Here is a 27,895-nt window from a genome sequence, read left to right on the forward strand (position 1 = left end):
GGTAATAGGCACTACAAGGGTATCTCCTGAACTTTTTTTAATGTAGAAAAGACGCCTTATGTAAGAGCTGACTTCAGTTTTCAGAACAAGAAGTGAAATCTTGCAACAATCTTGTTTTACAAATGACAAGCAAAAGGAATTGCAATCCCAAAGTCTGCTTCAGTGAAGCAATGGAGGTTTTTTGGTTGATTTCAGCAGTCTTCCAAGCAGTCTCTTCATTGTATGTTACTTGCCAGGGAAATTTCTTGGCCACATTTTATTATAATCTATATATAGCAAAATCTTTGTGGTCCTACCAATTACAAAAGTCAGAGGGTAGGAGCAGCTGTGATATACAGGGGGCCTAAGCAGTCCTTGTTGTCCCATGTAATGCAGGGCCGTATTCTACACAGGCTGTGTGCCTGGAGCTTTCTGCAGTAAGTCTGTTTGTGATTCTTGTGGAATTAAAGCCCTAATCCCTGGAGTATTGTTGGAGATAAGATTGTCTCTGAGAGGGTAATAACATGTTTAGATCACTTGGTCCTGTAGGTAATATTTTTTCCATATAGAGATGAAGAAATAAAAATAAAGCCAAAGTCACTTACAGGGGTCAAATGGAAAGTCTGTGGTAAAGCAAAAAATATAATCTGTACCTTTTTGACTGCCGTTCCCCTCTCTAATCAGTGGTGCATACTGAAGCGTGTGCAAGTGCACATGCAGGAATCAACATCAAAAGGCTTTTTGCAGAGGTATGCTGTCTCTGGTTACCATCAGTAATCTGAAGAGATCAGCTATAGTCATTCACACAAAGTTTGGGGATTTTGTTTGCTTTAAAATATACAGGTAATTTTCTAGAGGAAACAAGTTTCAACAGTAAAATACCAAATTGAATTATCTTTTTACGTCTGTCATATTATCAGTATTGTTAAGGTTTGTGAACAATTATATAGTTATGTAAAAACAGCTATTGCATGAGCCAAGATGAATTTCAGTACAGTCCTGTTAACTTCACTGGTAACTCGTGATTTACACCAACCATTGGTCTAGGCTGCTGTGTTTCATCCTGAGATGTGTTAAAAGAGCTCTGTAGTTAAATGAGCACTTAACGCTCGTAAAATGCTAGATGCCAAGGGTAGCAAAGTGTGAAAGTGCCATTAGTTCTGGTCTAGGCTGATTTCCAGTTTACTGGTTACTGCTGATGTTGGACATCAGTTCAAGTCCACCGAAAGGTAGTTTAGTCCAATAGGTACAATGGTTTAATATTTAACCTAAAATAATTGTCATTTTTATTGACAGTCCTATGACTGTGCCACTGCAGTGCTTTGTAGTATAGTAGCACTTACAGTGAAAGTGTTGGTACCTGAATATCTGTACTTGTTTTAGAGTTGCCAGAAACACATGCCCTGGAGGGAAACTTGAAAAGATTAAGGGATTTTTGACCATGAAAATTAATGTTAAGACAGGTCCTTTTTATGTACTGTAAATTGCTTTAAAATAAATATACATGTTCTGAAAGGAAGAAAAAATATTCTGTTGTCTCATCTCCCTCTGTGTGTGTTGACCTGCATGTAGATGTTATTGGCAGTACATAAAGATGGTTCACTTGTTGTAACCTAACCATCATGTGTTCCTACTGAAAGCAGGTGGTATTTTTAGAGAGCGTTAACACTTGTATCTTATATTTTTTAAACCACATTGTATTTTGCTTGTAAAAATCAGATCTCTAGAAATGCAAGTTTTAAGCCAGTCTTCAAGTTGGTAATGTGCAATTCATCGTAATATACAAATCATTCAAGTTTTCTCACCACCCTTGGGTGTTTCAAATTACATTTTTTGACAGCCAAGTAGACTCATATTTATTCCTATTCATATTTATGTTAAACTTCACTGTGTGAGCTCTGATCTTTATGCCTGAGCTACAGGACCATCTTTGTTAGTAAAAGCTTTAGAAATACCCAGAGAATGAATTTTGTTACACAAGTTCTATTCAATTCTAGATTTTTTTCCCCTCTGTAAAGCAGGCAATTTAGTGTTGGTTTTTTGATTCTGTACTCCTCCAGGTAAAAATAATCTCCCACACCCTTCTCTTCCTTTAATGTGAGTGATCCTAAAAATAGCTTATGCCAAAAGTATATTGGAAAATATCGTGCATAGTTAGTTCTTGAGTTTTTTTGCAATAGCTTTTGTTCAGCAAATAGATACATGGGAATGTATCTTTCACACTTGTGAGTTGTGCCGTCAGGTCTCAAAAGGATCACAGTCATTTCAAGATGTATGGGAAATTATGTGCTGGTATTAATTGCTGGCCACAAAATTGTTACATAGGGATAATGGAATTCACCTGGATATTCTAGAAATCTGACCACACTTAAGACCTGTACTTTAGGCAAACAAATGTAACTTTGAAGGCTTTTCAGGTATGTACCAAGACTAGATATCAGAAATGTTGATCAGCAAGTTGTATTTAACAGCTATTTAGTCATCAAAGTAAATTGCAGTAAACTACTCTTCTATTTTCTCCTTCAATTTGCAGTCCCACTGTAGCAATATTTTGCTATTTCCTGGAATCCAGGAAAAAGAAATTTTCCAAAAGCTGACACTGATTAGTGTATTTTTATGATCAGAATGAAACAAATGGAAAAAGTAAAGAAAACATTTCTGGAAGAATAGTAAGCCACACTCCGAACAATACTTTCCACATTAATATGTGCAATTATGTCTGTACTTGCAGAGATTTGCACTTTGATAAAAGGCTCTAACATTACTGTTGCTACAAAGAACAAGAGTGTGGTTGCTTTGTTGTGCTCTCCCATCTCATGAAATAGCAACATAGGCATGAAGAGCTTAAGTACATCTTGCCATTTTTTGACATGGTTTTGTATATGAGTGGCTTAGCTGGTTGAAGTAATGGAATTGGTCCCATGAATAGTGTTGTTCAGAGTTTGTGAAACCAATAGCACTCCTTAAAGTAAGAGGCTTTACTAAAGAATATTTCATTTTTTTAATTGATTTTTAAAGAGAACATTTTTATCACACAACTTGTGTAATACTGTAATAAAATAATTATTTATAATACTTCTATTTATAAGTCTCCTTTTCTTAGAATGGGGTGTTTTGTTCTTTATGTAGATCGAAAGGATGCAGAGGGCTGGGAAACAGTTCAGCGTGGAAGGCCTGTTCGATCTAGATCCACAGCTTTGGCAACAAAAACTCCTGTAGCTGCAGAATCCCTGAAGTCCAAAGGTGACAGTGACAAAGAAAATGTCATTTCACCACCATCAGAGGATAAGCGTGGGAGTTCGCTCGCTGACAGTGGTGCATCCAAAAGCACAGAGCTTATACAGAAAGACCCTTTACATCAGTCTGAAGGTCCTCTTACTGAAAGGACTCAGGTCAGTACAATTTTGAACCGTTTTCTAGCCTTAAATCTTGCAACTTTTTCTTTAGAGCATTTTTGAAAGGTGGTGTTGTCTAGAGCTTTTATTCAGTAACCAAATTGGAAAGGGATTTAAAAATAATGGCTATTGCAGTTACATTTATGGAAACACATTAAGATGTTGACACAAACAGGCAAGTTAAAAATCATGAGATGAACCATGTATTTTACAGTGCTTTGGACATATTTCCCATGTTTTGCAAAAACTCAGCATTAGGCACATTTCATACATAGAAAATTTCAGGTAGAAAGATCCAACTTTTGCAAGGTTATGAGCAACTGAAAACATCGGTACATGGAGTTATTTGTGTCAGTCACTGTAAGGTTGCCAGGTATTTTGTTAAAATCCTTTCGACTGACTTTAACAATGTCTGTTACATTTCATTAATTTTGCAAATGTCTCTTATTAGTTCACAGCACATGCCTCACAAGACAATGGGACCACTGGCACACCATTGCAAGAAGATTCCTTACAAACAGTTTCTGAGATGCCTCCAGTTCTCACAAATACTGACTGTACTGCAGAAACCCTGCAGATTAATGAAGCTTCCTCCCTGCTCACTGATAGTATAGACCGGCATCAAACAGAACAAGCTGAAACTGAAACTGAAATGGATCCCTCAGATATTTCAAATGTGAGTGCTGCCAGATTGGTAAGAAATATTATAAGATTTCTGAGTAAATAATAAATATAAGCCTTAATTTTGTCATTCTGTGTTGCACAGTGTTTATTGTTAGCCTGCTGTAGAAATTGTAGAAAGGTCTGTAAGGTACTTACTGTAGAAAAAATAATTTGTTGCACAGATACTTTTCATTATAGGATTTAATTCCAGTAAAGTTTCTGAACTTAAACTAGAAAGATAAACATGCGTTACTTGAAATAGAGGTCTGTGCTCTCATTTTTTTTTTACATATATATTTGCCATAATTTTTCATTTACTTCCATTATCAATCATTTTAAGTCAGACTCTCATTAAGTTCTTGCTCCAGTTTTGCTAATTATTCAAACTGGAAACACATGGGATATCAAAGTTCTGTTTGGAAACAAATATAGACCTCTGCCTTTTCAGACAAGCTGAACTGCTCTCTTGGGTCTTCCTATACAGCTAGCAATTTGGTTGAATGCCATTCTTAAGCAACAAAGGTGAAGTCAGTATTCTGTTTTTTTGTGGCTTCCCAAAAATTATGTCTTTTCTTGTCTGTAGAATTCTGCAGGTTTCAAGGTGTGTCTGCTTTACTGGGGTTCTCTGAGTGGAGAATTGCAGTAATGCTACATAAAATCCAGGTTATACTTTCAAGTTTTGGATGGTTCTTTTTATTTTTTCAGAAACTAGATTAAAATTCTGATTTGCAGAGTTTTCCTGTAAATCGCTTTCCCTTTAACATCTTTTGCAAACTGGACTCCTGCTAGGTAATTTCCAAGTCAAGTATCTGTTTTTAGAGCTGATTTCTACGATCCCATCCACTAGCACTGTTTCAGATTCTCAGTTATTAACAGTTCAGGTTGCTGCCAGTTTGGTGGGATCTGTGTCTCTTGTATTTTACAAATGCTAAATGCATGTTGTATTTAGCATTTCACTACTACTGATTAGATTGCTTTAAACACCGATTTGGATATTGTGGCACATTGTTTGGTAGCTGGAGTGGAAATGAACCAGTTAATACTAGAGGTTAGAGAAGGAGCAGACAATCAGTCAGCATATTCAGACTTACATTCTTGCCTAACTGTCTTGTCATTCGTGCTGAAAAACAAGTATAGCCTGAGATTCCGTTCTATTAACTACAGTAAAGTTTCCAGACACAGTTCATCTGCAGATCCATTTTATTTTTTAAATAATACTTTGCAGCATGATTCCTTTTCTGGAGATAACAGCCGAGCACGCCATTAATGTTTCAGAGTATGTGTTGCTTAGTCCCTAAGACTAGGTAATTAAAAGCATAATTAGAGAAAAACTGTCTTTGTTGCTTTTGATGACAGTGTGTGTGTAATATGATTTGGAATGATGCGAATGGTAATTAATTTCATCAGTGTTTCATGTAGCTATTAAATGAGTTAATAGTTGCTAACAGTTTTAGTGGGGTTTATATTTCATTTACCTTCACAAAATTTAGCAGTAAGGAACTACAAGTAATTAGAAGTTGAGCAAAATGTTATATAATTAATTTTTAACTATATGGAAACCACTTTTTTGTGCCTGCTTCTGATTTTGGGTTTTTTTCTGGTTTCATGTTTCCCGCAGTCTATGGCAGAAGTCCTTGCTAAGAAAGAAGAGTTAGCAGATCGCCTGGAAAAGGCCAATGAAGAAGCCATTGCTAGTGCTATTGCAGAAGAAGAGCAATTAACTAGAGAGATTGAAGCAGAGGAAAACAATGACATTAATATCGAGACTGACAATGACAGTGATTTCTCTGTGAGTGTTCGATTTATTTTAAAGTGCCCAACTTTGAGCTGTCTTTGATGTCAGCAGAGTATGAATATAGAATTTGTTAAGTGTTCAGTTTTGCATTAATGCAGCCTGTTTTACATGCAAATAAAGTAAATAGTGTCATGTCATAATTATACTCTACTTTCTAAGTTATATTGAGTCTTACTAGACTCAGCAGCACAGTGCCGCTGAGTGGTAGAAGGTCCTCTGATACTGCAGTCATTGTCCTGCTGCCTGCTTCTGTGTGTGTAACTCGGAGAGCTCGGACTTGTTATTTGCACTGCTACCACACAGGAGCTACTCTAGGTGAAGCAGAAGTCTCCTTTTCCATTATGAGAAACAGCAGGAACAGCATCTGTCCTTGAGATGGCTAGTTCAGTTGGGAAACATTGCTAAATACCACTGAGTTGGCACTGTTTAATCTCTGTACACCTGCACATTAAGGTTTACGTGTTCACTGTCTGGATCATATTAAATTTCAGGCTAGTATGGGCAACGGAAGCATATCTTTCTGCGGTATGTCTATGGACTGGAATGATGTCCTGGCAGATTATGAAGGTAAATTTTCATACATTACTGTGTTTACGTTTAAATGACAGCAAAATTTAGAAAAATGCCCATTTTACTTATGGCTAGTTAAGGTTTTGGAAGATCCCCCTAACATGTAAATATTATTCCAAGTTCTGTTATTTTTTATGTTGTTTCCTTAGGAAAGATGGACTTGTGTGTTCAAACTATCTCTGTGTGTCTGTTCTTCAGCTCTCTTCCCCCATCTCTCTATTAGAATTTTAAAATTAGTTATCCAGTTTTAGCTTAACATTTGGATAAAAGCCAAATAAAAGCATTAAGCATTGAAAATGCACAGGGGTTAGAGTTGCTTCAGTCTGGTTTTGAACCTCACAGCCCAGAAACGGGCTCAATAGAACCAATTTGAAAGAGAACTTCAAGAGGAACTAAGCCTCATTAATTGCACTTCTCCCAGAAAAGTGTGTTTAAATTATCTAAGTCTTTGTTTTCTTTATGTATAGCTCGTGAAACATGGCGCCAGAGTAATTCTTGGGGAGACAGAGTGGAAGAAGAGCCTGCGCGTCCGCCTGGACATGGAATACACATGCATGAGAAGCTGTCGTCACCATCACGCAAAAGGTTCTAGAGTAGTTACCTGTTTTGATTAGCCAGTGAAAGCAAGCAACCACACTCAAGGCTGCATGCAACTGTTCCTAAATCTACTTCCTTTAAGTCTGTGGGTGGAAAGTGTTACAGAAATCAGTATATTATTTTCATAACGAACTAGACTCGTGCTGCATTGTCCAGTAAAGATTTGAAGACTGGAAGAACAGTATTTACATTTAATTGCCCTCCAGTTGCCTGTTTGTTTTCTCTTACTGAAAATGACATAGAAATGTTTCCAATGCTGCCAGTTCATGTTGTCTCACTTGCTTTTGCTCTGCTTTGGTTTTTATGAAAAGAACGATAGCAGAATCAAAAAAGAAACATGAAGAGAAACAAATGAAAGCTCAACAGCTGAGAGAAAAGTTACGTGAAGAAAAGACACTGAAGCTTCAAAAATTAATGGAGAGGGTAAGCTTTCTGTAAAACAAAGGAGCCAGTCCACTGCCTTTCAGAAAAGCTTTTTTTCCACAGTCTAGAAATGTTAGAGATTAAAACTAGCGGTGAAATGAAATTTTCCTGTGTCCGAGTGTACATAGTTTTCACAGATGACTCATGCATTACAGATATTAAAGAAAGCATTATTTCAAATCATGAACTTCCTTGAGAGTGTTGCTGACATACTGTACTGACTCAGATTCAGGGAAGGCTGGTGAAAGTAGAAATGTGTTGCATGTATCCGACGTAAATGTTAAAACTCACCAAACTGAAGCAGTTAGCAAATCAGTGTACTTCGGGTTCAACTTAATGCAGGCTTTGTGTAGGGCATCAAAATGTTTTATTACTGTAAATAAGGCTTCAAATGTTATAAAATTCTGAGGAAAACTCAGGCCCTATTTTCAGTTACTGTATTAGTAATGAATTTACTCATTGTGTATAGGAGAAAGATATACGGAAATGGAAGGAAGAATTATTAGATCAAAGACGCAGGATGATGGAGGAGAAATTACTCCATGCAGAATTTAAACGTGAAGTGCAGCTACAAGCAATTGTGAAAAAAGCACAAGAGGAAGAAGCAAAGGTAAGTTATTTTGTTTTAAAGGGGAACTATTTAATAGCCATGCTTGTATGTGTGTTGTACCTCAGAGTGTTCATGAGTAGGTTGTGAAGAATGGTGCAAGTTAGATACGAACACGTGTGAACCGTGAAGCAGGTAAATGCCGGTCTCTAAAATAGACAATTTTTCTCTAATATGAATTTAAAATTAATTAGCTGTTACTAAACATCACAATGGGTTGGACTGGAAGAAAATATGGGTTGAAATAAAGACCTGATAGTCGTCTTGCTGCTTTTGTTCCTCACAGAGAGTATAACAGCATTTTCAGTGATAACTAGTCCTCCTCTAAGGAGTAGAAGATCTGATTATCAATTCTCTGCTTTCCAACATGTACAATGAGAAGTGGTGAGAGCTCATTGCTCTTCTCCTTTGTTAAACATCCATTGTAGAGCCAGTATTCTGTGTCCTTAGCATTCCACGTTTTGTGAATGAGAGAATAAACTAGTGAAGTCTCATTGCTCACAAGATGGGAAGATTTTCCTGGTATTTACCCCAAGTTTCTTGTTTTTCTGATACAGTTCAATTTCTGGTTTTTTATATTCCATGGGCTATCCTGTTAAACAAACAAACAAAACAACGAAACCAAACAAAAAACCCCAACAAAAAAACAAAGCCTTATTCTCAACTTGGTAGTTTTCCATCCCATTCTGGAGAAATGTCCCACCAGTTTAATTATCAAATGGATAATTAACAAATGGATGGAGTTCACTGAGAATGAAACTTATTTCAACTTTTCAGATCTTTTCTTACACTTTCTGCTTATTTGCAGGTAAATGAAATTGCATTTATAAACACCTTAGAAGCTCAGAACAAACGTCATGATGTGTTGAATAAACTAAAAGAATATGAACAACGCTTAAATGAATTACAAGAAGAGCGCCAACGAAGACAAGAGGAAAAACAAGCACGTGATGAAGCAGTTCAGGTATAATATATCTGTAGTTGCAGGGGGACAGTGAAATATGTATTTGTTTTTTGATTTTTGCTTTCTATCTTACCTCCTTTGTTCAACTGTAGGAAAAGTATACTCTAATATGTTTCTCCTTTATAATGTTTCAGCAGTAAGAGGCAGAAAGGTAAGTCTTAAAGTTGTTATAGCAGAGTTACCCTTGATGCTGGGTAGGTGATTCATGCCTGTCTTAAGCTTTTTTTAAAAAATATTTGTTGCTCCATAATAAGAAAATTATTATATTTTGGTAACACTTAAAATTTTGAGAGAGGAAACAGAAAAATATTCCTTATCATATGCCTACTGTCGTAATTATCATACTTTTTACAGGGTCAGTGAAAACCACTATGCAGATGTGTTTGTAATCCTGGTGTGGGTTGGTTGGTTGGTTGGGTTGGGTTGGGTTTTTTACTACAGTATTCCAATACTAAGTTGTCCCAGCCTCACGCATCCACTTTTTTGGCACTGTTCTCTATGTTAGAATCTAAAATGTAAGTTTTCTTCTTATGTAAATTCCTGCTGCCTCTCTATATATGCCTCAGATCACCACAACCGTAGATCCAGCTCCTGCCAGGGCTTAGTGCTTAGCATTAGCAGCTCATTCTATCTCCTTGTTGAAAAAATGGGGCATGTTACTGAATTCAGTGGCTCAGAAGGCATTTTTGAGACAGAAGGCACTCCAAAAGTGCTGGATAAAACTCTTTTTGAGATAATCTATTATTAAAAGTTTCTGGATTTCCAACAGTTGATTGTGTTATCACTGAAAAGTGGCCCTCCAGATTGTTTATAAAAATCTGGTCTCAGTGATCCTGTTTCTTGTAGTTGCTCACATTCCCTTGTTGTAGAACGGAGCTTTCCTGAAGTCCCTTTCTGGGATTGGGGTGTTTTTATCTCTTTGTTGTCTCTACCATTTTTTCAGTCCTTTCCTGGGTTGTGTAGGCATCAGGCTGTTCTTGGGCTGGTAGCTGAACTAGAACAAACACTGCAGACAGGCTTTCAGTACTAAAATCTCCCTTATGACCACACTGTTCTCTCCGTATCCTTTCTGCCAGACCAAGGATCAAGCTGATGCTTCCTGCAGTGCTTTTTCCATGCACCAGTTGCTTAATAGTTGAGCAAAGTCCTATATTTTGAGGTATGCTCTAGCTTCCCTTGCTGTCTTCCTCTATAAAACAATGTGTATTCCCCTCACAAGGGAGCTTTTCCTGCACTGTTTGGAGCTGGACCCACTCCCAGCATAACAACTTTTTTAGCAGTTAGTATAAGTACAAACAATTTCACTTCAGTGAACTGAAATGAATCATGAGAGTTCTGGCCTATTAAGTATGAATTTAATTTTATGCAAAAGCTCTTCAAACACTGGAAGAATACAACACTACATTACTCCTTACTACATTAACATAACTACATTACGTTTACTGTAACAGTGATGAACTTTTACTATGCATGGAACTGCATCATTTAAAATGACCAGGATTCTGAAAATGGTATAAAATTTCAGTAACTATGGAAACTGGGCTGCTTCTGTTTATCTACCTGAACAATGTCTTTGTGAACCTCAAGTATTTCTGTCCTGGTTTGGCCTAAACCAGGCCAATTTTCCTTTCAGTGATTTTTACTTTGAGCTAAGTCTCTTCTAAGTAACTGCGCTTTCTGAAAGTAACTGCATGTTTTGCAGACAGTGTCTGCTTCCAGGACTGATAACGCTCGAAGTTTGTAGTTATCACTGAGGCACCGGTAGGGATGTTATGTAGAAAGGCTCTGGCTGTATTTATTCTTAGAAAAACCAAGGTCACTGCTAAATTCCTCCCTGCTTACGAGTGAAGAGCCGAAGGGGGGGTCGCACCTGCAGGGAGGAGCGGAAACGGCAGGTGACCCAAAACTGACCAGCGAAGGTATTCCATCCCGTAAACGTCATTCTCGGTATAAAGCGGGGGGATCACGAGGGTCTCGGCCCCTTCCTGCTGCCCCCTTCCCTTGCTGCTTCTGCTGCTTCGGGCTGCTTCTGCGGCTTGAGCCTTTGGCCAGTGTCCAAGGAGGACTCTGTCCGTTTTCCTGCTGCCCCTGATCCCGATCCGTGCGTTCCTGAATCCAGCTCTCGACCGTCGCTAGGCCCAGCCTGGGCCTGCCTGCCCAGAGCCTGCCCTGCAGTGCCGGTGGTGACGTGGCTGACTTCAGGGGAGCTCGATCTTGGTTTTGTATATATTTGTATATATTTGATTATTCCAATATTGTTATTATACTCTTTTTCATTATTATAGTTTATTAAAACTGTTTTAACTTTCCAGCCCATAAGTCTCTCTCCCTTTTCCCTTTCCCTTCAGGTGTGGGGGGGAGGGTTAACAGAGAGCGTCTGCCACAGGTTTAATAGCCGGCCCAGCTTTAAACCGTGACAATTTCTCAGATCCATTCAATAAATCTGCTTGCTTCTTCCTGACATCAAATTCTGCATATTCACCTTTAAACCCTTCCTTTCTTCAAGCTTAGTTTAACTTTTTAGTTACAGGATCTACTACAGATTTTTTTTAGCTTTTACTTGCTTTTCCATTTAGTAGCACTGGTACCTAATTCCAAATGTGCAAGCGATACTGGTACATTTTCAAATGCAACCTTGGAGGTCTTTCGAAATGTTGTCCAGCAGAACTAGCATTTGTTTTTATGATGCACTGGGTGTATTCTGGAAAACAGTTTGCATTCTTGTTGATTTAATAGTACAGTTGTAGTAAAGTGTGCTATATGTTATTTATTTTATTAAGAAGGATATTAATGTATTAATGCAACACTGTTAGTGAAACTGTATGCAGGGAAGAATATGATTATTGTGAAAGCCACAGGTTTGATTATCTGTTACCCAGCTATATTGCCTGTGGAGATGAAGACAGTGCAGTTAACATCATATTCACTAATATAAAATGCTGTGCATGAAACAAAAAAAGTTCACTGTTTTTGTAGCTCTTCATTTCTTGAGTAATAGAAAGTATAAGGTTGATGTTTTCTGCCTTTAATATATCTAAATTTTTGTAAAGCCAGTATTTAAGAATGCAGAGCCCTCATCTAACCATGTAAAAATGTTCATCATCCAGCAAGTTTTGCTTTGTGCTAATGAAATCTCACACTGTCTCCTGAAGGAAAGATAATTTATTTGCAGGTATAGTGTTGTGGTTTACAGTGCTGGAGTTTGTGGCAAGGAATATATTTTAAAAATTTATTTAATATCTATTTTTCATTTATTCTGTCATGCAAAACAGACGAATTTTTCAGTAGGATGAGGACTTGGAGAACACATTAAAAATCCAGTTCTCCCCAGACTTTCGGCTAAACCAGATAATCACATTTCCTCTTAGTAAAACTCACCTTCTTAATGCCTACTTATAAATCTTTCTTAAATATGAGGTTTCAGACTTGCTTTATTTTTACATGTTGCTGATAGAAGTCTAGCCATTCTATCAGAAAGTTTTACGATACCATGTATAGTTTCTTAATTAGTCAGAAAAAAGTAAAAATTGAGTAGTGAGAGAGAAATCATGTATTCATTGATAGCACAAAAATAAATTGTCAAAATCCATTTTGTTTTATAACATCATTCACATCGTTTCAGAATCACAACTGAACTATTAATATTCCATGGGCACATATGTTATTTCTGCATCACCTCTATCTTTTAGGGTGTTTGAAATGTTTTCAAATACTCTCATTAATGAACTAGTTTTATAAGCTTTTATAGTGGACAGACTTTTTCAAGATGAGCAAAAATTAATGTGTAGCTTAGTTCATACAACTGTGCTTTCAATGTATGTTCAAGCTTCTGAATATACTCATATTTGCATATTATTCCTTTATCTAATAAAAATGCAGTTCTTACTCCATCATGAAAGTAAGATAAAATGCTATAAGCAGATGCTAAAATACAGTTTCCGTTAGTTCCTTTTTGCTTTTTCCTAAAAGAAAAGTTAGAATTTACTTTTCTGTGACTAGGAGCGCAAAAGAGCCCTAGAAGCAGAACGGCAAGCCCGAGTTGAGGAGCTGCTGATGAAGAGGAAGGAACAAGAAGCGCGGATTGAACAGCAGAGGCAAGAGAAAGAAAAGGCACGGGAAGATGCTGCACGGGAGAGGGCCAGGTAACTTTGCAATAATTTCATTGGTTCCCTGCCCTTGACCATTATCCTTTCCAGCAAAATGCAGCTTCTCTATAACAACAACAGTATGTTCTTAGCTCCTCAGGCTTAGCATTTTAAAAAGTAGCATTAATAAATATTCTTGATGAATGGTTTGAAAGAAGAAATCAGGTGAGTAATCACAAATTCTGTAATAGATTTTTGTATTCCTTAGATACGTGCACAATATAACATGCAAGGCTGTACTTTATTATATTCCTCTTAGTTTTATTGCTAACAAGACCTTTTAATAATTGCCTTTTTCATATTTTAGCTTAGTTTTCAAAGGGAGCAAGATTAATGTCCCTGCGTTCCCCGTTTCCTCCACTCTCCAGTAACTTTTGGACTTACTGGCAACAATCTAAGTTCACCTTTTTGTAGACACCAGAGATTACATTTGTGAGGCACAAAGCCGGGAAATCAGGCTTCATTAATTCTGCTGCCTGTGAACTTGTTTTATGTTTTTACCCATAGAAGTTCATAAAGAGGTTTTCATATGGGCTCTCCTCTCTCTTTCTGTTGAGCCAAAGTGAGGTGCAGAGAGAATGAATGTTGGATGGCATTGCAGTGTGAGGAAGGTTTACTTTCAAGTTTGATTCAGGAAATCTGCTTCCTCTTTATTGTTTAATTTGCCAAATGCTATTTGTATTCACGTTCCATCATCCCCTCTTTCCCTACAGTTCCACTGCCACAAGCATTCCATAAAACCTGAACAGAAGTTACGTTTTTCCTATGACAAGAAGTATTCGCTAGTGGTTCTTTAAACGTTTTTATTGTCACAGCTTGTTTTCTTCAGACTTGTCATAAAGAGTTTTTTTTCCTCCAAGTAAAACACTCAGAAATGTATTGATCACCTTGTAAAATCGTGAGTAGTTCTAGCTTGACATCATAAAGAGATTCAACTTTCAATTAGATGTTTAAATCTAATGAATTGTGGATAGAATCTATGGCCTTGCCCAGGGTTTTATGGACCTTTCCTCAATATATTGAGCCAAAGTCACAATGAGAGCGAGTGAGTTGGAAGGGATCCTTCAGTATCTTATTCTCATTCACAGACACTTGAGGAAGATGAGGCCTAACAGGGAGAATTTTGGTTATGCTATTTTGGGAAGATAAACATTGCATGTGTAAGGCTTCTACATCATTCTGAAATTTGAGGAACCCCTCACAGTAAGCAAATGTGAGATAATTGTCCCATTGATGTCTTTGCCTTCTGAGCTCTTCTGCAGTTAAAACTTGTCTAAAGGCTCAAGGCATGTAATTCTTGCTCTTTTTGTTTAATCAGTTTTAAATCTGCCACTTCCCTTTGTTGCCCCCGTTTATTTCATTGTGACATGTGAAGAACAGCAGTTTCCATTGGCCTTGTTAGTACTGTGTTTCAGCAAATTTCCTCTATATTTGCTACTATAGCACTCAGTTTTCAAATGCTTTGTACTTGATACTGCAATACCGTGTTTGCATTTGTTTTTCTCTGACAGATTCTTATTATATAGGAGAGATTTTTTCCTTTTTTTTTTTTTTTTTTATAATTTTGGGAGAGTAGGAAAGTATGTATCTATGTGTGTGTGGTACCCTACAATCTGGTGATTCTGTTATGTCAGAATGGCCTCTGAGTCATTCCAGCTCCTTAAATAACCGTTCTGAAGTTTCTCTAAGATAGTAGAATTAGAGGAAGATTCAAAGTATCCTGGCTTAGAAGTTAAGCTTGACAGGAAGCTGGCTGTACCGTCCCTTCCATCTTCAGCATGTTTTGGTGGAACCTCAGGGGTGTCATTTGGTGTTTTGTTTTGTTGTGTTTTTTTTTTTCCTGCTGCTAGGATTTTACTCTTATCTTGAAGATTTAATACTTGCTGGAATGAGTAATTTTTGGAATATCTGCTTGAAGTTTCTCCAGTATAAGCTGTACCATGTGCATCTGGTGGTGATTAAAGCATCTGTATGAAAGGAATAGTGTATTTAAAACTGACTTTAAAAGGCCCTCTGCCCTTATGGTACATTAACTTGATTCCAGTATGGTTTTAGATGTAATTTCGAAGTATTTTATATTCCAGAGAGTTGAAATCTGTAATATGGAAAATTTTGTTCTTGTCAATAGAAATCATAAAACTGTATGATTTAACCTGATCGTGTAAAAAGCATGCTTTTCAGAAGGGCTTGTACAGGAATAATGTTGATGTGCTATAAACTGAAACTTTAGAATTTTGATTCAAATAGTATTAATCCAAAGTATGGAATGATATTAATTTGTCATAGTTTGTAGGATTAAACGAGTATTTTAAAAGGTATGCTGAAAGAAATAGCTAAAATAAGCTTTGGGTTTGGGTCATGCATTAGTTGTGATTTGTTTCAGCTCATGGTGTGAGTCAGGAGCTCTTTAAAACAAAAACAGACTGTAGTTCAGTCTGTTTTTGTATACCTCAGGGGAGATAGCACAGAAACTACCTAATGCTTCTCATTCATCATCTCTTCCTCCACGCCCGTGGTCATTGGAAGAGTTCACTTATACTTTCTGAAAGAACAATTGTGTGTAGGGTTTATCGTTAGACTTGCTTCCGCCCTCGTCATCTTTCCTATCTGCTTTTATATTTTCTCTGGCTTTTTGTTTTAAAATGTTACTTTATCTGAGCCTTCTAGTTCTGCTGAAATGACTTTGTTTTTTCTATGAGTCTTCTGTTTAAAAAAAACCCAGACAAAAAAATCCACACAAAACGAAAACCACTGCAGTCTGGATAATATTCTTCATGTTATCCTTTCTAGCTTTGTCACTCAGACTACTTTAATTTTAGAATGGCTTTTAAAAAGATGGCTAATGGCTTTGAATGACTTCTTCATTGCTCGGTTCTACTCAAAGGTTTTATTACTTCTTTTGGCCCTTCACAGCTGCCAGACTTCTAGGAGAAGTGTTTCTCTTCCATCCCAAATCTTATCGTACAAACAGCATGAGTAGCTGACTTACTTCCTTTTTAGGGTTTAGTAGCTCCCTTGACTTACTGATCACTAGTAGGTTGTTCTTGATGAAACTGATTTCTGCCTTAATAGTTGTAGTAACAGATCAAGTTATGCCTCTTGTTCTTTTCTCAGGCAGAAAAAAAAAATCTTAATCTCTACAGTAGGGTGATGCTTAGGGGATTCCCAGGCTCTTACTGGCATCCACATGCATGAGAGCTGTGCTTTGGCACTTCACTGGGGAGGGGAAGGGGAGTTGCTAGAAGTGAAAAGGACAACTGAAGTTTGAGGCATGATTCAGTTTTTGGAAGAGGGATGTAGGGCAGACAGGTTCAGCAAGAAAAATAGGTCCTGACTGCAGTTACGAACAGAAGGTGACAGTAAGATAAATGCCTAATCTTCTGCTGTGCTTTGGTATCTTGAACATTAGGAATTGCAATATTCTAGAGCAGCAGTTTATCATCACTCACGACTGTATCATTTGATGGTGGTCAAAGTTGTATCTATAAGCTTATATATTCAAACTTCCACTGATCATCATTTCTATAAAACACACTGCCCTCATTGCTGTATGGTTTTTCTTTGATTTGCCGTTGTACTCCTCCCCTTTGCTTCACTGACTACAGCCATTGGCTGCAGAATGCTAATGGTGGCAGGGTATCACATTCATCACTATTTTGTAGCATCATGTTGACTATCATTGCTCTGGTTTGGACTGAGGTATGATCCAGGTTCTGCTACAGAGGTTCAAGTGTCTGCCTTTATTAAACATCGAAATTAAAGCATCTGTATTCTCTGTTAACTAAGTTGCTTTCTGTTGTCTTTCTTTTCTACTGAGCCATCTTCAGCTTCATTTTTTGGGGTTATTGTTCTCCATTTCAAACATAAATTAGTCAATATTATGCATGCTTTACATTATTACAAGTTTTTTCTGGATTTATTATCTTTTGGTTAGGGATCGAGAAGAGAGATTGGCAGCTCTTACTGCAGCTCAACAAGAAGCCATGGAAGAACTACAGAAGAAGATTCAACTGAAGGTATAAAAGGATACTTTAATTGAAAAATACATCAACTATATAGAATTTCTGCAAAACTATTTTCTGTATGTACGTTTTATTTGGTGAAGACGTTACAGTGCACTTGTACAGTGTCCTGAATTACATAACTTTACAAGAGATTTTTATTTAGACTTTTGCGCTAAGAAGAGAACCTTGCTGTATAACAGACTGTGTAGTTTGAGAAGAATAGGACTGACCTCTGTGGAATTCATTAATTTCAAAGCTTTGAACATGAGAACAAGTAAACCTGTGCTTTCCAAGGGAAGTCAAAGTAATTTTGAATTAAATCATGAGGAAAATCAATATGTAAAAAGTCTCACACTGTTTAGTGAAAACAGTTCATCAAACAGTCACACAAGGTGCTATCTAAAGGTATTGAAAGTGCTGCTGTCAAGTGTGGCATGCTGTTTCCTTTCGTTTCATGAAGGGCTCCAGTTATTTAATAAAATAGGCATAAGGATCGAGCCCCTTGTAGTTCACCTGTTCAGCTGAGTTGACTGTCCAGTGGAGAACCAAGGTATCAGAAGTTTTGAAGAGATATCCACTATTTTTCAAGAGATGTAAAGACTTCTAAAATGATAAATTATATTTTTAAGGTGGAATACTGAGGTGGAACTACGTTTTAAAGTTTCAATTAATGATAAATTATGTACATTTTTATTCTAGGATGGTTTCTGTATATGTACAAATAATTTTTCATTTCAGTGCTATTCTTTGCTCTCATCCCAGTTTGAAGCAGCATAGCTACATTTATTTGTACTGTAGAATGTAGTTTTGTTATTAAATACAGGTTGATACCCCAGCCTCTGATATTTAAATTATAGTTGAAAGTTTGTTCCATTCTCGTGAGGGTTAGGTATGAAAATCCTCTGAAAGAATCCAGTAAACTGTGCCTGCTGCTGCAGATAAATCGCAAATAATTTATTTTACTTTAATTTGTACTTTATTATTTCAGATCTATTAGTAAAAACAGCATTATGTAAGTTACATATTTGTAGAATTGGAAGTTGAACCAGTACTCTGTAATGGAGTGTTTCATTAAGAACAAAACCAGAACTGAGATGTTAAATGTAACAAAAGGATTTACAGAAGGATTTGCAACAGATTATTGATTAATAATCACCTACAAAATGAAAATAGTGCTCTTGATTTTTAAATCATAGCGTAATGTTAAAATGTCTGTGATGTGTGGTGACTTTTAATGCATTTCAGAAATAAAAAATAATTTCAATTTAACAGAAGTTCATCCTAACTGTAAAATATTTAGTAATTCCCAATATTTCTTTGCACAGTTTAATTCCATTCGCTGTAATTCAATGTCTTTTGTCTTTGTTGGCTTGATTATTTTCCGTTCAGCATGATGAAAGTATTAGAAGGCACATGGAACAAATTGAACAAAGAAAAGAGAAAGCAGCTGAATTAAGTAGTGGAAGACATGCTAATACTGATTATGCACCAAAACTTACACCATACGAACGAAAAAAACAGTGCTCCTTATGCAATGTAATGGTAAGTTGGATAGAGGGAATACTGTCAGAACTGCAAGGCCAGCCTAAGCCTTGAAGCTACAAATTATGCTTCATTCACAGATGAGAATACTGCACATCTGTTGTGTCTCTGCTCTGCTCTTGTGAAGTGCACCTTATTTGGGGTTCTTCTGCCTGTAAATAAGTTGGTTTAGGGAAGATTTGAAAGAACTATGGAGTTGTAGGTAGAATGGAGAGTGTGGACAGTACTCAGTTGGCAGCTGTCTCTTCTAAGAAAAGCAAGAATTAGGGAGCATCACATGAAGGTAGTTAAAAGCTAGATTTAAAGCAAAGTAAAAATGGTTCTTTACATAGCAGGTAGCTGAGCTGTCAATACCTTGTTATAAGATCCTGTGGATATTTGAATTTAGTGTGAGTTCAGGGGATGATTGGACAAGTTTCATTGGATTGAAATTCACTGAAGGTTACTAGATACAGAGAACCCACATCAAGCTCAAGAAGTTCTTGAACTGCGTTTGGAGACTTAAAAGTGTTGAAGGGGAGAATCAGTGTTCGCTTTGTCTCTTACTTTTCTTTAGGTTTCTTATTTTTTGGTCACTGTTGGAAGCCAAGTACTTTGCTAAGCAGACCTCTGATCTCAGCAGGGTATCTCTTCTCGTGTCCACCATTCCATATGTCCCAGGAAAGGTGGAGAAGAGGAAGCCATACAGTCACTGAGCAGGAAGCAGGGAGACCTGTTCTTCTCGATAACTGGTTTTACTGATTTGCAGAGACTATGCATTATTGAATAAAGCCTTATGTCCTGCTAAGCATTGTTTCTCTTTAACTGCTGAATTAAACAGGATTGCACGGGATCACGTCAGGCAGTGCTGGAACAGAAACTCAGGTTCAGCAGACCGGAGTCTTGTATATTCACTGATCATGCATTTCAGACTGAAAGTCCGATATATTGAAGTCAGAATGAGATGAGAAGCCAAGATTTTTAAAAATCTGTTATTATACTGCTGGCTAGCAAATCATTATGTAATTTACTCTTAAGTCCTGCATAGAACATGTTTTTGTAAATTAGGTTGAGGAATAAAGTGCTGTGCTTGAAATTCTGAACATACTCCTGACAAATTGGCATATATTATATTTAAAATACTGTTATTTATAGATTACAGAATTATTGAGGAAAAAAATTACTGTTAGTCACTGTCATTACAGATTTCATCAGAGGTATACCTTTTTAGCCACATTAAAGGCAAAAAACACCAACAAGCTGTGAGAGAAAACAGTAGTATACAAGGACGAGAGCTTTCAGATGAAGAAGTGGTAAGTTTTGTAATAATTTTTTCTATATTACTTCTAGTTTTAAATGCCATCCAGCTGAGTAGCCTAAGAAAGTCTTGAAAATTCTTATAAAGGAATTGAACAAAAATATTTGTGTTAGCATGGGAATAATAGTGCCTCTTTGAATATAGACTACCAGTGAAAAGGAATGAAAGAAATAGTGAATTCAAATACTTTAGGCAATTGCCATTTGAAGTAGATTGTGTGTAAAATGTGACTAATTGCTTTTCTGTTAGTCCAGGGGTGTTTTCATCTCCCTATATTTATCTTTTCATCATAAAAATCTGATGTGTTGCAGGTGTCTGCATTTTGCGTTACTTTTTTTTTGTTCCTTCCTGTTGCTTAAAATATCTTAATCCTTTTTTAGGTTATTAAATGTGCTATCCTGTGCATCAAAGTCAATAATGCTGAAAATTTTAGTGCCAAATTACTTTAAATTGTAAGATTGGAAATGCTTTGCAAGTATTAGCATTGCTAGAAAGAACAATAATTAGTTTTTCAGTAGCTTCTTCAGAAGAATTGGCACTTACAGTGATTTTTAGGAAGCACTGAGGACTTTTTATACTAAATCAAGAAACTATGCTTTGAAGAAAAGACTGCTGAATGGTTGTCTGATTCAATTTCTCATTGCTGCTGCCTGAACTAAGGTATTAAGTGAAGGCCTTTTCTATGAGACAAATTGTAACAGTCAGACTTTGAGTTCTGTCTTATTGAAAAAAATTGTGAATGCCCATGTATTATACCTGTCAGACGTTAGGAAGAAATGCTGTACAAGCCAGTTCTCCAGAGCTGATTCAGATTTAACTTCATTGTGTTTGGAAATCTGTTTCCAGCCAAGCTGATTCAAATGATACTGCTCAGTACTTCTAATTTTGGGCTGTCTCCTTTACTTCACAGTTCTTGTTACTATTTTTATTTGTTGAAATCTTTTCTTTGTTTACAGCTTCTTACATCCAGTAGTAGCATCTTTTTTCCTTTTTGAAAAGCTTTGGAGGGTTGAGTCTCTGAGGTACTGAAACCTGCAGAGGTGGCTATCACTGGAAAAACAGAAAAAGAAAATTGGAGACACAGTAGTGTGGAGGAATACATTTTTGCTGAGTTGCAGTTTGCCAACCCCTTCCTAACTGTAACAAAAGTACATAAACTATCTTTTCAGTTTCTTTTTTCCTCTTTTACAGTGGTTAGTGGGAGTTGTGTGGTTTTGGATTTGGTTTTAGATGCCAGGTTTACCTAACTGGATATGTGGGAGAAGCCTTCGTACTGCGCCTATTTTCCTAGAAATATAAGCTGGGAGATTTCCCAGGATCTTTCATGTTGGTATGCGCACCAATGTGTGGGCAGTCTGTAATATTGACGTTTTCTTGTAGCTATCTAGCCTTTGGTTGTATCTGCCTAGCCACTGATAATTGAACTATGGTTCTTGCTGGGCAACTGTCTCAGATGAATATGGAGGAAAACAGTGAACTAGATTTTCTTTTGACTGGGTGTTATACACTAGTCACAACATCTAATTTAACAGCTTAACAATTCCAGCTTCCAGAAAAAAAGGGATCATGTTGTAACAGCTGCGATTGTGCCCAGTTGGTGAAAAAGAAGTTCCACTAGAGGGCACAGGTATCTTGGGTTCGGTGGTGTCCAACATCATACGCTTAAATCCGGTGCTTTTCAGCAAAACATTTTGATGTGAACTTAAGATCAAGATTAAGGTTAAAAGTATGGGGTTTCTTGAATGTGTACTTAGTGCAGGAGCAAAAGGAGAGAACAGAACTGAATGAGCAGCTTCAAGATTACAATAGCAGATATAAATATCCTTAAGCAAGGTGAGGCATAGTATTGGGCATACTGGCAATATATGGATACTTCCAGTGTTAGATATTTAATATATTATTTATAGCTATATTTTAACTAGTCCAAGTATACAATTCTGAACTCTACTGTTATCATCTGAAATTTCCTTGGCCTGAGGCCCTGTCTGGGTTTTTTTTTTTTTCAAGGAGCAGTAATAAGATATCCATGCTAGAGATATGGTCACTGTAAAGTAGAGGAGCAATTTTATTTATCAGAGCGATCTGCTTTGTGTACCTCTTTATTCAGCATGCATAGTTAGTGCCAAACTTTACCCCCCACACAACTAAAGCATTCAGTAGCTTTAGTTAAGTTTTGAAATACTTGAGAAAACATTTCCAAAGTATTCTATAGAAGTAAAACTGTATTCCAGGGAAGCACTGTAGTATTCACAGTTACTTATTCATCGCTGTTTTCAATTTTTTAGTAAGTGAAGGTATCTGTAATGAGAACACACTTGTACTACTTAAAGTTATTACTTGTCATCTGTGATGTCTTTCGATTATATATATCTTGTCTGTGACCCTTCTTCTTTGACATAAAAGATTTTATTTATATCACCTTTGACCTAATAAAATTTCACCTTTAACCTTATGCACTTGACACCTCAGATAACTTACTCTTGATCTTTGACTCATTTTGTGTTAAGCCTGTGATGTATAATAGGTAGCTGCCTAGAAAGAAAGCTTTTTTTAAATTGTAATCTTACCATAGAATTTCTTTATTATTACTTGAGAAATCACAGAAGGATTTAAAATCTGTTTATTCTGACCATATTGGTATCACAGAAGGTAATATTTAAGTATCTCCTTAAGACTTTGAAAACTGATTTAAGTAAGTGATTATATAATATGTCTTCATTTACATAAGTAAGGATTTTTGTTCATGGATTTGACTGCAAGCAAAAAGTTAAAAGCTGTACTGAATGATCATTGACACTAATTTCTCTGGGCCAAGTGGATGCTGGTAGCCGATCTTGCCAGATATAAAAAGAAACTATTACATTCTAGGTGTTTTCCCTTTGCTGTAGCACCTGTAGGTTCTGTAATTTTACAAACATTTTGAGAGATAAAAGTAGACTTTGTTTTGGAGCAGTTTTGCATTGTTCTGGAATTAAGTGTATATTGTGCTTAATTCCAGCATATATTGTGCAAGAGCTGACAGCTAGTATTACATCATCAATAAGATGAATTCACTTGTAGATACAATATATTTGGTGAAACTCACAAAGAAAGTAGTTTTGTTGTGAGTGAAGGTACTAAAAATGAAAAAGCATGAAGTTACTTCTAAGACTGAATGACAACTTCATTTTATCTCAGCTTTTTGGGTTTTCTTCATTTGGGTGTTTATCAATCTCCAGTTGAAAAGGATGTAAATTTCTCTTAAAGCACAAATCTATTGATTTTGAAACAGTGGTTATCATGTGAAAGCAAATTAAGTTCTATTCACATTTTTTACTTCCTTTTTAACTTTTCTTTTGTCTGGTCTCTTATAAATGCATTCATTCTTATAAATGCATTCATTCATGTACACGGCAAAACTCTTTCAGCAGGGTAGGCTTCAGGCTAAAAGTCTTCTTTCCTTCGTTATGTTTCTGAAACTTGCAATGCTGTCACTGTCCCACATCATTTCACCATTATCTTCAGTGCAGTAACAGTGTTCTGCCTACATTTTCTCTCTCTGCTTAAATGCACGTCTTCTTCCATCAAACTTATAGCTTTACCTTCTTCTTACATTGCTATTTTCTGTGCTATTGATTTCCTGTCCCCTTTCTTAATATTCATATTACTTTCAGTTCAGCAAAAGATGTGAACAATGTATGCAGTTGGCTTCATTGACTTCGCTGGAATCGGTTAGTATGAAGTTACGACGGATTGTTTTGCTGAATCAAAGCCTGTGGGACACTAAGGGCTTCTGACGCAAAGGCCAGCACTGAAAAGGTGCCTGCTGAAAGCCATAGGACAACACGTGGTGATTTCATTAGACTGAGGAGTCTCTGCGAGGACCTTGTTGATCTGTGCTCCCACCTGTAGCTCCCAGATTATTTATTCATTTTTATGCCCCTCTGCTTTCCCTTTTTTCTTTGCCGTGTCTATCCAGGTTTGCTTTGAGAAATACACATAACATCAGTAATCCTTATAGCTTTCTTCCTTTGAACCATTGTCCTGTCTCTTGTCCCTGTCTCCTGTCATTTAAATACCGTGGTTTAAAGGCACTTTTAGGGTATAAATCATGTAATTCCATGCGGTTTATGAATGTTTCTAATAAGTGAAAAGTACTTCTAAAAACATATGAAATAGATAACTTGTCAGGGATTTGGTTAATTTATATGAGGTGCATGCTAGAATTTTATGTATTCCAAAGCAGGATGGAGGAATATTAATGAACCTTTGTTTGCATATGTGGAAAGTGTGCTTTTTTTATCAGGGAAGAAAACTGACTCTATTGTCGTGACATAAATGAAACAAAGAACTTCTTAGAGGTATATTTAGATCAAATGAAAATATAATCCCATGATGGAGCAAAGAGATTGTTGTTGTCTGAAGACTGACAGCGTTAAAATATGAGGATTTATAGAAAGGCAGGGTTGGTTGAGCCCACCCACATTCCTTTTAAAAACCCCCAGATGGTCAGTGACTCGAGCTCACTCTATAGTGTGGGCTGTCAGGTTGGCTGGGGTTGCAGTGCGAGCCTTTTCTGGCACAGGTCTGTCTCGGTTGTCGCGGGGCCTGATTTACAGCGTGCGTAGCTGCGCTGGCAGGTTCCCCTGGTACAGACACTGTTACGCTGGCAGGATTGTGCTTTTGCCAGGATGTGGTGAGAGGCTGCCTGAGACAGCAGGGCTGTGCTGGTACCGAGTTCTGTTCCAGCCATGTAAGGTTTATAGCTAGCACAACACACAAGCAAAGCTGATGTTCATATGAGTTTCAGTTTCTAAAAGCTTTTTAGGGGTGAGCGTTTGTTTTTCTTTAAGAAATCGAGCTGTTTTCTCAAAGTTGTGTGCTGCTTCCATTATTACTTACAGAGGAAATTACTGAGGGAAGGAGATGTGGGGTTGTTTTCATGCCTGACCTTTGCTCTTTTTCTTCTGTGTTTACAAGGAGCTTTCTTGTCTAGAGACATGGTGATGCCTGGACTTATGCTGATGATTATTTTTTTAATTCACTATGTTTTCATTAAAATTAAATTATATATAACTATTGTTTTATTACTTCAGCTTTAGCAGTATTGGGAAAAATGCTTTTTGTTTTCCCTTCTGAATCAGAATGTTTCAAGTTCTTCTTTTTAAATGAAGAATAGTATCCTATGAACTCCTTTGGTAACCAGTCTAAAAGATGTGATTAAGCAAAATGGAAAATAATAACACTAAAGATGAACAGTTTTTTCATTTAATAGAGGAGTTTGAGGTATTTATTCCTGTGGGTATGTGGTCTTTTAAAAATTGTTATGCAAGATTAATAGTTCTCTTTTTTTCTTCTTCAGCATTCATGTGCATGTTACACGTCTACTTGTATTGTGTTCCCAAGTGTGTTTTTAGCCATCTTTCTTTATTCTGAGTTTCACTCTAAGTAACACAAGTCCTTAGCATTCAGTTTTAAGCTCTTCTCTTGTGTTTGATTATTCAAGGCTCTGGACTAGGGCTTTCATGTGAGTCTGATTTTTTTCGACTATGAACTCTGTGTGCTTAATGTTTGCAGCCTTGGTCTTATTCTGGTGTATGTTTGCGTGTTCCTGTTTCTTTTATCCACAGAGTTACAGAATATAGACTTCATTGTAAATTCAATATTTGCTTGGCATCTGATTATAGTTTTCCAACAGTAGCCCATTTTTCTTCTCTATTGCTCGGTGGAAGCAATCTGTAAATCACCTACAAACAAGAACTCCCCATCCCAATAAAGCCTCAGGTTCCAGTTGAGTTGCTTTACTCAGGTTTTTTTTTCCTGGGGAAGGGAGGATTTTTTGAGAGAGGGGTTGTGTGTTGCTAGAGGAATGGAATTAGGCCAAGCATCTGTGGTCCATTTGTGTTATGGATGTTTCATATCTGTTGGATACCTGTGGTCCTTTCAGCAGAGGATCTCTGGCCTTGTAATTCTGCTGTGAATACATTTGTCCTAGAAGAAGCTGTCATGAACGATCATGTAATTATAAAGTTTAATCCATGGTGCAGTTTGCAGAAGGTCTCCCAGTACTCTATACATCAATTTTAGTTTTTTGTACTTTGCGCAGCAATAGCTTCTTACCTTTAATATATTATAAAGTGTTGTTTTTCTTGGCAAAAATGTACATGATTAATTGTTTATTGGCTGTGTCTTTAACTGTGATAGATCATTGCCAACAGCTGCACCCTTCTGCCTTTTGGGCTGGATATCTTGAATATTCACAGCCAGTAAGAAAAACTACTGCTGGCAGGGCCACTTCACTCTCCTCTCCTCCTTTCTCTTGCTTGCCCTTGCAGCCAGATGATAATGTCAGTGCCTTCCAGCTTTCTTCCCGGATCTGCAGAGCGATGCTTTCCAAGTCCAGTATGCAGAATATCATTCTCATGGAAGAAACAGCTTTACTTTGCCTTCTGTTCCCACATTTTGGATAGACAAGTGGGAAAAGGAATGATATTAAAAATCCCAAGAAATATCTGAACCTACTATTCAGAATATTATTTGCTGTTTATCTTAGTGGCAGGCTGTCGTATCATTGAATTTATGGACAAGCAAGGTGACTAAAAGTGCAGTCGGTATTAGCAGTAAAAATAGTATTTAGTTTGGACATGCTGAAAAGCAGTATTAGTCCCTCATTTAAAAAATTTAATCTTAATTAAATTTAAGAAGTGTAAGAAAAACTACTTTTACAGTGAAAGATCAGTCTTTACTTTTGAATGAATAATAAAAGTTTTTTAATGCTCTACACTCATCTTCTAAAGTACATTCTAGCATAGAAATGTGAATAATTAAAATCTTGATTTTGAGGAAATAGTCTTTGAATAGCCATTACTTTATTTTTATAACCTGTTTCTTCACATATGAAGCACTTGTAGTAACTCTTATTGAGGGTAACAGGTAAATACCTTCCTTATTTTGAATCTTCTCCGTATTTTGGAGTGGATCATCACTTGTGGTATGATAACAGTATTTGATCACAAACATTTGATCTCTTTATGATTAAGCATTAATGACCATTTGTGTTTCAAGCTGTAATTGGTTATAATGTTGAAAATTTAATTTTGCATTTGATATAACTCAGTCTGCTTCTGCATCTGTTTTCCATATTAAATATTGTACTAGGCTATGAGGAAAAAAATAAACTACTGAGGAGTTTTGTTGAAACATGTAATAAAATCATGAACAAATATTCCTGTGGTAACATGATTTAGAATTGAACCTTAAAAACCTCTTTAAAATTTGGCAAATACATCCCTTAAGTGATTATATACAAGTAAGAAACCGTTATTCCTGACATTGGTAATAAATATCCAAAACATTTTTAAATTATTTTCTGCAGTTACAGGATATTGTTTATTTTGAAACAGGTAAAGATGTTAATCCAAAAGATATATGTAGGCTTCAGAATAGTCACCTATTGATTTGCTAGAATATATTCCTTATGTGCCTTACATTTATACAAAATTCTCAGTTTGCTATTAATTTTTTTTATTAAAATGGTAAATGATGACAGTAATTATGTGATATAAGCTACTGCAAGCATTTCTTTATAATCTTCCTCATGTTTATTATTTTAATGCTGTTACGAGAGGACAAGTAAAAACAAGTGTTTGGAAGTTCTGAAAATCAAATTTAGATAAATAGCTGGAGTCAGGTATTTTTCAAGTTGCCTTGGTCTGCAGAATTGGGTTAGAAAACTTATAAGAATGCCTTTTCTTTCCAAACTTGGGGATCCAAGGTTGGAAAGAATACAAAAATAATAAGAAAGAACTAGTCTTACAGTAGTCTGGCACTTCTGCTTCAGTTCTGGCCAGAATCCAGAAATACAGAAGGGAATGAAAATGAAAAATAATAGAGAAAAAAACCCTGTAAACTTTTTTCAGATTCCAAGAAGGTCAT

The 27,895-nt window shown here is 36.5% G+C and overlaps 1 protein-coding gene across 2 annotated transcripts in view; it reads left to right on the forward strand.

The window, feature by feature from the left end:
* Positions 1-27,895, forward strand: part of SCAPER (S-phase cyclin A associated protein in the ER) — a 154,559-nt gene that overhangs the window by 36,037 nt on the left and 90,627 nt on the right. For both annotated transcript variants that reach the window (XM_068410027.1, XM_068410028.1), the window contains exons 9-20: positions 3,109-3,371; positions 3,826-4,050; positions 5,656-5,826; positions 6,324-6,399; positions 6,870-6,987; positions 7,311-7,422; positions 7,892-8,032; positions 8,838-8,993; positions 12,993-13,135; positions 17,073-17,154; positions 18,532-18,684; positions 19,869-19,976. In XM_068410027.1, coding sequence (XP_068266128.1) covers positions 3,109-3,371; positions 3,826-4,050; positions 5,656-5,826; positions 6,324-6,399; positions 6,870-6,987; positions 7,311-7,422; positions 7,892-8,032; positions 8,838-8,993; positions 12,993-13,135; positions 17,073-17,154; positions 18,532-18,684; positions 19,869-19,976 — 1,748 coding nt within the window. The remainder of the gene's footprint in view (positions 1-3,108; positions 3,372-3,825; positions 4,051-5,655; positions 5,827-6,323; positions 6,400-6,869; positions 6,988-7,310; positions 7,423-7,891; positions 8,033-8,837; positions 8,994-12,992; positions 13,136-17,072; positions 17,155-18,531; positions 18,685-19,868; positions 19,977-27,895) is intronic.

The sequence above is a fragment of the Nyctibius grandis genome, chromosome 11 (genome assembly GCF_013368605.1).
Source record: "Nyctibius grandis isolate bNycGra1 chromosome 11, bNycGra1.pri, whole genome shotgun sequence".
NCBI classification, from domain to species: Eukaryota; Metazoa; Chordata; class Aves; order Nyctibiiformes; family Nyctibiidae; genus Nyctibius; species Nyctibius grandis.